Source organism: Uranotaenia lowii, chromosome 2 (genome assembly GCF_029784155.1).
Source record: "Uranotaenia lowii strain MFRU-FL chromosome 2, ASM2978415v1, whole genome shotgun sequence".
In the NCBI taxonomy this organism is placed as follows: Eukaryota; Metazoa; Arthropoda; class Insecta; order Diptera; family Culicidae; genus Uranotaenia; species Uranotaenia lowii.
The window spans coordinates 305,984,589-305,998,807 of NC_073692.1; the positions used below are offsets into that span (position 1 = coordinate 305,984,589).

The following is a 14,219-nucleotide window of genomic DNA, read 5'->3' on the forward strand; positions in this document are numbered from 1 at the left end:
AAACATTTTTGTAACCGAAGCATGTTCTCCGTATCAGTAAAGCCGCAATCAGATGTCGACTGCTCAAAATGGCTGATAAAAATTGGCCACTCTTCCGGATTCCCGTCGAAGATGAGATGTTCTTTTCCTAAAACTTGACGCGCGGCTATTTGCTCTTTAGTGAGTCTGGTGCGCCGAGCTGCCGGCCGATTAAGCGCAACTGGAGTTTGGGATTTCGAGTTGAGTACATGGGACCTGCCGATCTCTAAATTTTGTGGGCAGTACCCACGTGCTCTCCAACGAATTGAAGAGCCGCAAATTCGACATCGTAGCGCTGCAGGAGGTATGCTGGAAGGGCTCCACGGTACGAACGTATCCAGATGGTCGTGCCATCTACCAGAGCTGCGGCAACACACACGAGCTTGGAACAGCTTTTATAGTGATGGGAAAGATGCAAAAGCGCGTGATCGGGTGGTGGCCGATCAACTCACGAATGTGCCGGTTGAGAATCAAGGGCCGGTTCTTCAACATCAGCATCATCAACGTGCACAGCCCTCACCTCGGAAGTACCGGTGACGACAAAGACGAATTCTACGCGCAGCTGGAGCGTGAATACGACCGTTGCCCAAAACATGATATCAAGATCGTCATCGGGGATTTCAATGCTCAGGTCGGCCAGGAGGAGGAATTTAAACCGACAATTGGAAGGTTCAGCGCGCACCAGCTGACCAACGAAAACGGCCTCAGACTTATTGATTTCGCCGCCTCCAAACGAATGGCCGTACGTAGTACCTTTTTTCAGCACCGCCTCCCACACAAGTACACCTGGAGATCACCGTACCAAACGCAATCACAGATCGACCACGTTTTGATCGACAGCCGGCACTTTTCGGACATCATCGACGTCAGATCCTGTCGGGGCGCCAACATCGAGTCGGACCATTATCTGGTGATGGTGAAGATGCGCCCAAAACTCTCCGTAGTGAACAACAAGCGAAACCGGCGCCCGCCTCGGTTAAACATCGCGCGACTGAAGCAACCTGAGGTCGCGGCAGACTACGCGCAATCGGTCGAAGCAGCGCTGCCGGCAGAGGGCGAGCTTGACGAAGCCCCTCTCGAGGACTGTTGGGATACCATCAAAACAGCCATCAACAGTGCGGCGGAGAACGTCATCGGTTATGTGGAGCGATCTCGACGGAACGACTGGTTCGACGAGGAGTGTAGGAGGGTGATAGACGAAGAGAATGCCGCGCGGGCGGCAGTAGTGCAAAGAGGCACCCGTCGAAATGTGGAAAATCACCGACAGCGGAAGAGGCAGCGAGTCCGACTTTTCCAGGAGAAAAAGCGCCGCCTGGAGGAGGAGGAGCTCCAGGAGCTGGAGCAGCTGCATCGTTCCCAAGAAACACGAAAGTTCTATCAGAAACTCAACGCATCCCGCAAAGGCTTCGTGCCGCAAGCCGAAATGTGCCGGGATAAGGACGGGGGTATCCTGACGGACAATCGTGAGGTGATCAAAAGGTGGAAGCAGCACTTCGATGAACACCTAAACGGCGCACATGCAGGAGATCAAGACGGTGGGGGAAGGTACATCGCCGGCGTAGCCAACGACGAAGAGGAGCCACTCCCAACGATGAGTGAAGTTAAGGAAGCCATTCGCCAGCTGAATAGAAACAAGTCGGCTGGGAAGGATGGCATCGCAGCTGAACTCATCAAAATGGGCCCGGACAGGTTGGCCGATTGCCTACATCGGTTGATAATCCGGATCTGGGACATAGAACAGCTACCGGAGGAGTGGAAGGAGGGGGTAATATGCCCCATCTACAAGAAGGGCGACAAATTGGACTGTGAGAACTACCGAGCGATCACTGTCCTCAATGCCGCCTACAAAGTGTTGTCCCGAATCCTACTCCGCCGCCTAACGCCACAAGCAAACAGATTCGTGGGAAGTCATCAGGCCGGCTTCATGGAGGGACGGTCTACGACGGACCAGATATTCACATTGCGGCAAATCCTCCAAAAATGCCGTGAACACCAAGTCCCTACGCATCATCTATTCATCGACTTCAAAGCCGCATACGACACGATCGACCGTAACGAGCTATGGAAAATCATGGACGAGAACGGCTTTTCCGGGAAGCTGATCAGACTGATCAAGGCGACGATGGATGGAACGCAGTGCTGTGTGCGGATTTCGGGTGAATTGTCGAGTTCATTCGAATCGCGCAGGGGGCTTCGACAAGGTGATGGTCTATCCTGCATGATGTTCAACGTGGCGCTAGAAGGTGTTATTCGACGAGCGGTGGGCGAAATGCGGGGCACGATTTTCAACAGATCCAGTCAACTTATCTGCTTTGCCGATGACATTGATATAGTCGGCAGATCATCTGCGGCGGTGGAGGAGATCTACCGCAAACTGAAACGCGAAGCAGGAAGGATTGGGTTGATGATTAATACGTCCAAGACGAAGTACATGCTGGCCTGCGGTTCCGAGACCGACCGAACCCGCTTGTCCAGTAATAACAAGGTCACGATCGACGGCAACGAGCTGGAGATAGTCGAAGACTTTGTCTATCTCGGCTCACTGGTGACCGCAGACAATGACACCAGCCGTGAGATCCGGAGGCGAATTATCAGCGGAAGTCGTGCCTACTATGGACTCCACAAGCAACTGCGGTCGAGAAGACTTAGCCCTCGCACGAAGTGTAACCTGTATATGACGCTCATTAGACCGGTTGTTCTCTACGGGCACGAGACATGGATATTGCTCGAGGAGGACCTGCGTACACTCGGAGTATTCGAGCGACGAGTGTTAAGAACCATCTTTGGCGGCGTACAGGAGAACGGAGTGTGGAGGCGAAGGATGAACCACGAGCTCGCGCGCCTCTACGGCGAACCCAGTATCCAGAAGGTGGTGAAGGCTGGCCGGATACGCTGGGCGGGACATGTTGCGAGAATACCGGACGACTGTCCTGCAAAACAGGTGTTCGCTACGAATCCGGTAGGAACAAGACGAGCGGGGGCGCAACGAGCGAGGTGGTTAGACCAAGTGGAGCGTGATCTGGCGAACGTGGGGTGCCCGAGAAATTGGAGAACGGTTGCTATGAACCGAGCGAATTTTAGAAATTATGTTCGTCAAGTTATGTCGTGAGACGGAATACTATGTAAATAAAATAAAATACATGGGACCTTACGAAGAAATGGTTCGTTGGAACCGGAATTTTGGAGCAGTTCGATATTGCTGAACGATGGGCTACGGATATGGGGGAAACCTGGAGGCCCATATCCGTGGGAAATTCTTCTTCTTTTCCGGATTCTGATTTGTTCAACCAACTCTGGACTTTCGAACGTGAATCGCGACTCGAACTAGCAACCGATCCCAAGATTGAGCCACCATGGCTGCTGGCAGCGAGCGCCTTGACGATCTGGTTCCGTTTGTCAAGCGATTCTCTTCTCAGTCTCTGCTCCAATGTTTTCATCTCCGCTTCTTCCTGCAGCTGCTTGACCCGAAGAGCCTTCTCTTCTTCCACTAGCTTCTTTTTTTCTTGCAACTGGCGCTCGGATTCCTCCCGCTCACGCCTTATTTGCTCCTTTTTTCCGCTAATTCCTGTGCCTGAAGTTATTGTTCCTCCTCGACCATTTTTAGTTGCTGTGCCATTATTGCCGCACGAGTACTGGACGAAACGCTTTCTGCAATGTCCGGTAGTGGTTTCTTTCGACGGGATCCAAGAGCACACTTACCGGACTTCGATTTGGACTTATTTTTCCCAGCGGGTTTGTCGGAAGTGTTCTGGCTAGCCGCGCACCCCTTGCACACATACTTCACATTCGAATCCTTAACCCTCACACAATTTGCATATGCAACATTCAACCATTTCATCTTCGGCCGAGTAGAGTCGTTCACACGACTGGCAGTCGTGGGATGTGGTATTAGTACGATCGTTCATTCCACATTCCACAAAAATTCTTGAAGATTTGTTAAGTTCGAGGAAGGTTCGGTTACCAATTCTAGACAGCAGACGCAATATTTAAGGATCAGCTTCAAGCTGCAAATTATGTATTTGTCAGTTCAGAACAGGGTAATTTAATTGAAAAATGCTTACAATTTTTGGTGCGAACTTTAAGTTGAATGGAAGTGAATCGGCTAATGTCTACCACGCGTTTTCCTTTGCAATGTATATCCCGAATGGGTGAATAAACGGTAAGGAATATAAGCAAAGTTTTGATGTACTGCCGTAGCCGATATAGATAGAAATTTTTCTATGATGCTTTGAGACCCCTTTTCCTTCCACTGGGGAGATAAATATCAAATTCTTCTATTATCTCGAGCAAATAATTTTGGATAAAAAATAAACCGGCTTTTCGATGTTTTGAAATATTGATAGCATGCAATTTTATGGCATGCAATCATTTATTAAATTCATTTCTTTTTTTTTTTTTCAAACGAACACAAACGTACTGAAAAGGGGAGTCTAATTTAGAATGGGAGTATTTTTGAACAGGAGAAATATTTTGCTCAGACCACTCCTACTTTCCAATGGATAAATTTAAAACTAATCATACAAATTGAACCAAATTGTGATACATTGAACCAGATTTAGATACAAGAAATATTTCTATGGTGATTTGGTTCCACTGGAGGTATAGAAAGGGGGAAGGAGGTTCCCATAATTTTTTTTACCGCATAACTAGAGATAATGGATATGAATGGAACCAAAATTTACAAGGGAAAGTTTTTGGTTACGAGAAATGATTCTATTGACATTTGAGCTACCCTCGTTTCGTCAACTAAGGCACTTCCTAAAGTTCGGGAATGCAAAATTTTTGCAGCGCAGATTTTTAAGTTAACGTGGGTTTAAGATATTGAACAGAAATAAACACATAAGTCCTTAATCAGTCATAATTTTTCGATTTTGAAATCGAAAATTTCGTAAGGACAAGCGGGAAAAATGTGTGGAATTAAAAGTTGAAATTCAGAGGCCACCCTGAAATTATCTATTTTGATCCGTTTCGCTCATGAAACATATAGAAAACCTCAACAAATATGTCCCTGAAAATAACCATCGTAAAAAATCAATGTCTTTTTTAATACCAACCCGATTTCACTTTCCGTACGTCGTGTTGTTCCTCCATCAAAATTATTCATGTGACCTATCCAGAGCAGAGGGGACACTCGAAACTTCATTTCATATGCACTCGCCCTCCCGATTAACTATGCAGCTGGGTTCAGTTTGGGACTTCTACTGTCAATATTCCGTAGTGTTGCGTAGCCGAAAAGCTCAGTATAGTATGTACTCATATGCTAATCCCAGCGGTTCTTACTAATGGTTTTGATTTAGGTGCGGGTATATTATTTATATATTATTTCCTTCATTTTCTTGCGTTGCTTTTAATAATTTTGCACTTGCTTCTTTGCTATGATTTTACAGAATTTGAATCAGAAAGGGTTTCTTCAGTTTCTACAGCCGATCGCTAATTCTTCTAAAGCAACCAACCAACAACTTTACCGACAAAAATTTCTAGATCTTTGTAAGCACACCTTTTATTTTGTTTTGCTTTGCGTTTTACGCGTTTTGGCGCATCGGGTTTTTCTAATCGTGTTTTCCCCCGTGGTTAGATACACTTATAGATCCCATCACAGGGCCAGTTGACGATTCATTGGAGTCTAAAACTGGTTCCGTGACGCAGCGTCCTTCCGGAGGACCACCCACAGTTCGACCGGTAACGATACGTTTCGGTGTTGGTGGTGGAAAACCGTCTGCTGCCGCCCTTCGTCGAGGGCCAGGTCGTCCGAAAAAGGATTTCCTACAGCAGGGAAAAATGTCGTCGGGATCGAGTGGAACGCCTCCTACCGGTGCTGGGCCCACGCTGAAATTCAGTGGTGGAGTCCTCACCGGAACTGGTCTCGTTCCATCGGCGAGTGTCAGCAGTTTGGAACCCAAAATAATCAAAAGGTAAATGTTCCCCCCTTGTTCGTTAAGTTTTCCCCTTTAATTAGTGCCACCCCCGAATTCTTCTAGATTTAAGAATACTAATGTAGTTCGTGGTAGTATTCCTAAAAGGAAAACGGATAATTTATCCGGAATAACCAGCTTGGGCAGCAACAGTGAACTGAGCGGTAGTTTGACTTCACTTGTGTTGCCATCTCCAAGCGATGAGACACCTGGCAGTTCGGTGGCTTCGACGCCTACGGCCGAAATGGAAACAGATCCGGCCCTGCTGATGCCGGCACCGGAAGAGTTTCCCTACTTCCCGGAAAAGTATCAGGGTAAATTTTGCGCTCTTTGCAATCTGGGCGAACGCAGCCAGCTAGGTCAAGGAGAAATGCTCAGGATAGAGATCAAAGATGACGCTCAGAAGGCCGTTGCAGCCGCCCTACAATCTTCGTCCCAGGATGAGAAAGGTCCCGCGGATGCGCTCGGAGATAAAAGTCCTAGAACTGCGGCAGCTGCGGCGGTTGTTGCTCTCGGAATACCACCCGTTTCTAGCAGCAACAAAAGACAAAAAGGATTAAACAAATGCAAGTAAGTATTGGAGGGATAATGGTAAACTTTTCACCAAATTCCTCATATGAAAATAATTTACAGAAATCCAGTCGTTACGGCGGAGTACGTCGATGAGCTGGAAAAAATTGGCCATGCGGATCCGATCGAGTTTACCTCGATAATCGATGGAGGATTTTTCTACATTCACCGATCGTGTGCTATCTGGTCCTTCGGAGTTGGACGAGACACCGTCAGTGGAGTGCTGAGCAATTTGGAGGTGGTGGTTGCTCAGGCGTTGAGTAAAAAGTGTTACTTCTGTTCCCGTCACGGAGCCAGCTTGTCCTGCAAGGTAGTATTTCGTTTTGCTGCAGGCGTTACATTTTATTTCGACCCATAAAATCACTTATGAAAAAAATATTTGATTTTAACATACCAACCTTTTTTACATCGTCATTCCAACAACGAAAAGATTATTTGGTGGTAATTTTCTAAAACAATTAACAGGAGAGTTTTGAAATTACCAATTTTTCCTGAGATTGCAATTACCAAATCACGTCAAAAAAAATAATGAAGATAAAATCTGAAGGCTTACAACATCCACCTTATCTATTTTAATTAATTTAATATGTTCATTGACACGTGCGTGACAATGAACATATTAAATTATGACATTATCTATTTTAAGCATTACTTCTATAACATTTTGATACCCATGTCTGTCACTTTGATTTTTTTTTTATCAAACTAGCTGACCCGGTAAACTTCGTTTTACCTTTAAATAAATAAATCGTAATAAATGTTTTGATTCATCCACACGTCCTTAACTTCATCGTGCTCGCGAATCGAATTTTTTGAAAATCGTACTAAATTGTATGGCTTTCCCATTTAAAGTTGATTTAGTATGGGGACCCCCCTTCAATAAAAAGTGAGATTCTTGAAACTATTATACAAACCATCTCTGACCCAAAAAACCCGCGGATACCAAATTTTACTTCATTCCGACCAACCGTTTATACGTGATGTTATTACAAAGAAAACGCTTCCATTTTTATATATAAGAGAGATTTGACAGAAACTCATGATGTCCCCTGGATTCAAAGAAAGCTGTAATGAAAATCTCAGCATTATCAAAACTAGTCCCTCATGTAGGACTGAGAATAAGAGCAAAATGATCAATAAAACGTGCACGCAGAAAGATCTGTTGCTACGTACCTACGCGTCTATTCAGCAATAAATACAGTTGTCTAAAGCTTAGTTGATTTAGAAATGGGACACTTTGTTTTGGTAATAGCTAAGTTTCTAGTGATCGGACATGCAAATTTTTTTAAAACCCTTGGATAACTGGAAAAGAACTATTCTGTCTATTTTTTCTAAAAGATTTTGCATAGTTTTCCGTCTCACGGCATAACTTGATGCACATAATTCCTCAAATTCATTTGGTCCATCAGAACCGTTCTACAATTTCTCGGACATTTCACATTTACCAGATTACACTCCATTTGGTCTAACCACCTCGCTTGTTGCGCCCCTGCATTAACGAGGTATTTAAGATGCAAGAGATGAAGACAACAATAATTGTGCACAGTTTTCTTCAAAATCCATCATTATGAAATCGAAAGCTGTCAAAATCGGTGTTTATAACGCAAATATTATGCCTGAGTGGTGAAAAATTATAAGAGCACTGTCAAAAATGTCCACATAGTTCAAACCAAGTGTTGGAGTGAAACACATGATTGGAAACAAAGAGAAATCAAGGCCTCTACCAGCATTTTAAATTATGAATTAGCGGAAAACTAAATGTAGACTCAAGCCATTATATCATATTTTGCTTCCATGCCTTGAAAGTAAAATTTGGTATCATTTTGTCCGAATAAAGCTGGTACAAGGTCAAAATTTGGGTCTCAAGCGAATACCAGAGGTATGCCAACTGTAGATTTCACGGAAAGCTTAATGATATCTCGTTTAGCAAGCGATTTAAAATGAGTTTTGAGGTCCAAAACACAATCTAAATTAGGCATCGTCGAGCATTCAATAATTCCTATAATTACCTATAGGTAAGGGCTGTTGAACGAGGACTTTTAATACCTCCATAATTTGGCATAACTGAGCTATCCGTATCAGAAGATTGACAGTAAATTTTATTTATTGTACTATCTTTTTCGGGTATAATAATACCAGAATTGGTGAAGATTTAGCTAAATTTGTGTTATCTTTTATTAAAGGTTTTCTCAGGAAGGAAAATTTTGCCTCGAAAACACTTTATTGTGCTTCCAGACTTAATTCAACATTAATCAGAGAAACATTCCAGCATGTTATTAGAACCTAGTTTTTTTTTATATAACCAACGCGGCTCGCGGGCCGCATGTGGCCCGCGAGACCCTTTTGTGCGGCCCGCGAAGCTTTTTCCTAATTTTTATACCTTAAATTTTTTGTCTACTATGGATTGTTAAGAAAATTTATATGACTTGATCAAAATATGCACTTATCTGCATTTGCCCCACAATCATTGACATTGTTAACTTTCCTGGCTTTTTAAGCATTTATTATGTTCTGTTCAAGGCATAAATTCAATATTGTTTATTGGCATAACTTCAGGGTGGCCACAGAACCGGGAAAACCGGGAATTGAAAATCGAACCGGGAAAATTGACAAAAGGAAACCGAAATTCACTTTGGGTTCCCAGATCAAGGGTTCAACCCAAAATTCAGAATTATAATTTAAATTTCCAAGACAGAATTGAACAGTTCAAAAAATGTGTAAGAGGAATATCATAAGTTTTTAAATTTATTAACTACTCTAATTTCTCTTCAATTACCCCCCTAAAAAAAACAACCGAAACCCACAGTTTAAAACTGCCTCGAAGAACGATTTTTTTTTCACATGTCGCACACCATGAACACCATGAAAACTTTCAACCATTTAAGGGACCGTTCACTAATTACGTAAGCACGATTTTGGAAATTTTTAACCCTCCCTCCCCCCCTGGTAAGATAAAGTAAGATTTTTCAAAACCCTCCCTCCCCCCCTAGTAAGATCTTACGTTTTTTATTCTTGGAGAAATTTACATATTTTTTTAATTGCCTGAGAATATTAAAAATGTGACACTAATGCTTCTGAGCAGAGCACCTTTTAAGTAAAACTTGCATTTGAAAAGCACAATTTATACAAAACAACAGATGAAATGTCATAAAAGATTATTTAAGACATAGGTAGCAGCATGTTCGTGGTAACAATAACCTTCAACAAATTTCCACAATCAAATAGGCAATATAAAATCTAAATTCCGATTAAAAAAAGAGTAAAAGATCAGATTAGCACAAGGTGCCTTTAAAAATGTTAAGTTTTTGACCTGAAAATCACAAAAAAAAGAAAATCATAAATCATTTAATACTACTAGAATTGGTGCAAAAACTGTATACCATAATTACGATGTCAACTAGCCTTAAAACTCAGACTCATTTCAGCGATAAAGCTTTAGGATTTTTGGTTGGTTTGAATTGATTCTATATAAATTTTATAGAACCAGCATATCAAAAGATTAATTAAATAACATCAAAAGTAACCAACAAAAAGGTAGTGAGAAAAATATTAAACCTGAGAAATATGGATTCGTATGGCTATGACGAATTATCAATGAAACATTTCTTACGTAAGATTTTTGGAAACCCCCCCTACCCCCCTAGTAAGCGATCGTAAGCAAATGTGAAACCCCCCCACCCCCCCCTATGTGCTTACGTAATTAGTGAACGGCCCCTAAAAACAAACTAATCAAAGTATAATTTTTGTTTCAAATTTTAAAATTTTTAAAAGATGCTAATATTCTAATTTACAATCATCTTTACGCACGGCACGGTGTTTTTTGTAGCTTAGTAATAATAAATTTGATATTACTGAGTTATAAAGGAAACCATCTCCTATCAAAGTTACTGTTTGAAAAAAATGCCATCAATTTTTTTAAGTTGTACTTTCCAAATTAACATTTTTCCATAATTGGTCATAATTTATCCAAAAAATTTGAAATAAAAAATTGTCATATGAAATCTTAGGCTGATGTCATGCTGAGGCAACTAGCAACGCAACACAACGCAACGTTCCAATAAGAAAGCGTTGCAACGCATTGGTATGTCATGCTGGCGCGACCTGTCGCTTTGAAATTCCCTACAAATCATCACTTCTCTACATCTGATAATGCTTTGAATCGTCTCCTTTCTTTCGGGAGCCATCAAAAACTCATCAAATCACGACCCGGATTGCAAGAATGCCGAAATTTGAACCGACAAAATTGCCGGAACTAAGAATTCATGAAAATTTTCTTGCCGATTAAGATATTTTTTTAGTTTATTATCACAAGTTCGGACAGATCTTCGTACTATTGTGCTTAAAACCCGGAATCACTGCTTTAAATCGAGAAAAAAACAATATTCCCATTGGATTTCCTACTAGTCGCGCTACAAAACACACTGGCATCAGATTTGTCGCGCTTTACAAAGCGACCAGTATGACAGGTCTGCGCTTTTTCCATGGAGATCAAATGAGAGCTGGTTTGTCGTGTGAACGTTGCGTTGAAGGTCGCGTTGCTAGTTGCTTCAGCATGACATCAGCCTTAGTAACACTGCTCAAAATTTTTACGATCTTTTTTATGAGGGTGTGTTTATGTCGGTAGAAGACAATTCTTTAAAAATGTTAAAATGATTCAACATTGTATGGTACTTCAATTAAAATATACATATTTGTGTTTCGAGTAAAGCTTTTAAACAAAATAACAAAATATTGCGATAAAATTGATTATTTTTACTTTTTTCTTTTCGGTTATACAAGGCAACTAAATTTATGTTTTTCCGTTTGATGAGGGTTTAAGAGATTCTGACTGATTTGAGGGCGACATATCCAAATATACAGTTTGGTTTTTTTTTCTGCTAGCTCTAGTTTTTGAAAATCAAGAGTTGATTTTTTAAATTTTTATCAACATTTTAGAACTTTTGTAAAATACTTAAATCGAAAGTTTCGAATTAATGATCAACTTTTTCGAAGACCGCGAGTAGTTTAAACTTCTGAGAAAACTGAGGCATCCAGTTTATTCATCACAGTATGGTGAAATATGAGAATTGAAAGATATTTTGGATTTTTTTTAAAGTAAAATAAATCAAATATTTTTTCTAAAGCATAAGTCGAAAAATTTGCAGTCTCCAACAAAGTTGGAAATTTAAATCTTTGATACCAAATGCTCATATTCTTCAATGATGTCAAATATAGTTATATTTTTGTCTATTGTATTTTTAACACTTAAGGATTTTTTTTCAAGTATTGTTTCTTTGAAACTAGAAAAGCTAGATAATATATTAATCCTCTATCAAATGAAGGATAATATATAAATTTCAAATCAATTTTTGTTTTTTAAAGAGGGTTGTCGATATATTAGATATCAATGATTGATTTAGTTCAAAACTTAGTCAAACCCAGTATTAGTAGATTTGATGGAATCTGACAAATGATTCGAATTCAAGACGGCAAAATCAATTTTTAAAACAATGGTTTGTCATTTTATAACTAAGCTTATAGTAAAAAAAAATATGTACACTGTTCAGTCTTTTTGATTTTAAAAACTTTATCCTTACACTTTTCAAATTGGTTTTTGCATAAATCCTTTTTGCATGTGTTTGCAAAAACTTATAGGATTTTTCTCTCTGATACTGAGGTTGTTTCCAATTAAACACTACAACATATGTTATGACTCAAAATAAAAATATAAGTTGAACAATTAACTGTAACTTTTTTCACTGTAATCAAATCCACATTTTTCTGCATAACAAAGCTAACCATCAACTGAATGAACTATAAAAACGTTGAGAATTTTTTTTCTATGAAAAAGTATTTTATTTTGCAAATAAATAGATCCGTGTTAATTATGTATAAAATCACTTTTTTTTTTATTTTAAATATATGCAGTAGAGGATTTAAATTTTTTTTCTTTAAAACATTTATGGCTGCTACAAAATAACATTTCTCCTTTGTAAATTTCCTTTCGAAATTTGCAATTTCAATTTTAAATCAAAATTTTATCTTCAACTCAAAACTCGTGGGTTCTAAAGTTCCTATTTTATAGTATAGCTAGTTTAATTCAAGTTTTAATCAATTTAAACTGCAATATTATAAATTACAATTTTACGACGCTATGAAAATCAAAAATAAATGTTTATAATTCTTATTCATTTACGATAATAAATTTAGATATCATAATTTTGAACTCTCTATGCATTTTGTTTAAATATTCATTTCAAATTTGAAATTCCTTAATTTGAAATAAAAAAAATACAATGGGTAAATCTGAATTGAATGAATGTTTCTAATTTTTCTTCATCTCAAACTTTGATCATTGTTAAATGAAGACGATGCAACTCGTTGTCCATTTTTTTAACTAATAAAGTCAGAATCTCTTGTTCTGCATTCAGAACTTAGAAGCGATTAAAAAACAATGTTTGATGAATGGTTTCTTATTAGTTATTTATTACAACAAGTTGCAAAACTTGATTTCTTTAGCACGAGTTGTAAATTTATCCAATGGGGCTTGCCGAGTTGGATAATTACGTCGAGTGCTGAAAAAGTCGAATCTTTTCACGAGTGCCATACACAATTTATGCAAATTCGGGAAATTCATTTGAAAATCAATTGATTGACGTACAAGAATTGCATCTTTACACAAATAACTACATATTAACGACTATGCAAACAGTAGGTATCGATAATTGTCGTTTTTTGATACAGTTTTCAGAGTCCGAAAGTTAACTATGCTAAAACTCAATTGAATAAAAACAATTATAACAACGATTGAAAAAAAAAATTTAATTATTGGCCTTTTCATTTACTAAGAAAATATTTTTAAAACTTGACTGAACTGAGGTTATTATGAACAAAGATGATTCTTTTTTGGTCTTATTTGTTTATAGTTACCCAGATGAATTTGGGGTAATAATGAACGCTGTTAAGTTCTTGTTACGTAACAATTTTTAGTGTTGGCAACATTTCTAGATAATTAAAAGCATACAGTGATTTTGGCTCCTTAAAACCGAGCGGTACGAGCCGTTTCAAATAAATGAGATTTAACAAAAAAAAAAACACATTTCTAGATAAATCCAAACACTACGTTTAAATAGGATTAATGATTTTTCAAAATTTAATTAGTCATGGGTAATTTCTAGGTTCACAAAGGAACAGGAAATCATGTCCTACAATCTCATATTTACAGAAAATGATAAAATTATTTGTAACGGTTTATTTTGAAGATCTTGATGATTATTGGTACATATTTAAACATTAAAGATAAGTTTAGAAAATCAAACAATGCCTAAAAACAAGTGTTCATAATTACCCCGTATTTTGAAAAATCAAAAAAAAAATGGGGAAATTATAAACAACCCTCTCTGAATCAGTGAGATAAATTTTTAGTAAAAACTTATATTACACTTGAAGATGCTTTTATTACTGAATGTAATACCTCTGTAAACAAGATTTTAACTGAATATGCGGTGACGAGAGACCCATAACGATTTTGTTTAGGAAATTTTTTTTAATTTATCATTTTTAGAAAATGTGATGAAAACCTTAAAATAGAATCGAGTTTTGCTAAGTGTTCAACGATTTTAGTGTTATGAAACAACCAAATCAATGAAATATGTTGAAAATTTTCCTATATTCCGACAAAAATGGAGAATAAAAGTCTGGAAAACCTTGAATTTTTGACCGGGAAAACCTGGAAAAAAC

At 39.1% G+C, this 14,219-nt stretch overlaps 1 protein-coding gene across 9 annotated transcripts in view; it reads left to right on the forward strand.

Moving 5' to 3' along the window:
* Positions 1–14,219, forward strand: part of LOC129748454 (histone-lysine N-methyltransferase 2C-like) — a 65,442-nt gene that overhangs the window by 7,942 nt on the left and 43,281 nt on the right. For 7 of the 9 annotated variants that reach the window (XM_055743086.1, XM_055743090.1, XM_055743093.1 and 4 more), the window contains exons 2-4: positions 5,594–5,930; positions 5,997–6,500; positions 6,564–6,810. In XM_055743086.1, coding sequence (XP_055599061.1) covers positions 5,594–5,930; positions 5,997–6,500; positions 6,564–6,810 — 1,088 coding nt within the window. Of the gene's footprint in view, positions 1–5,405; positions 5,506–5,593; positions 5,931–5,996; positions 6,501–6,563; positions 6,811–14,219 lie in introns of all 9 variants that reach the window. The other 2 variants (XM_055743092.1, XM_055743087.1) reach the window with 2 other exon arrangements.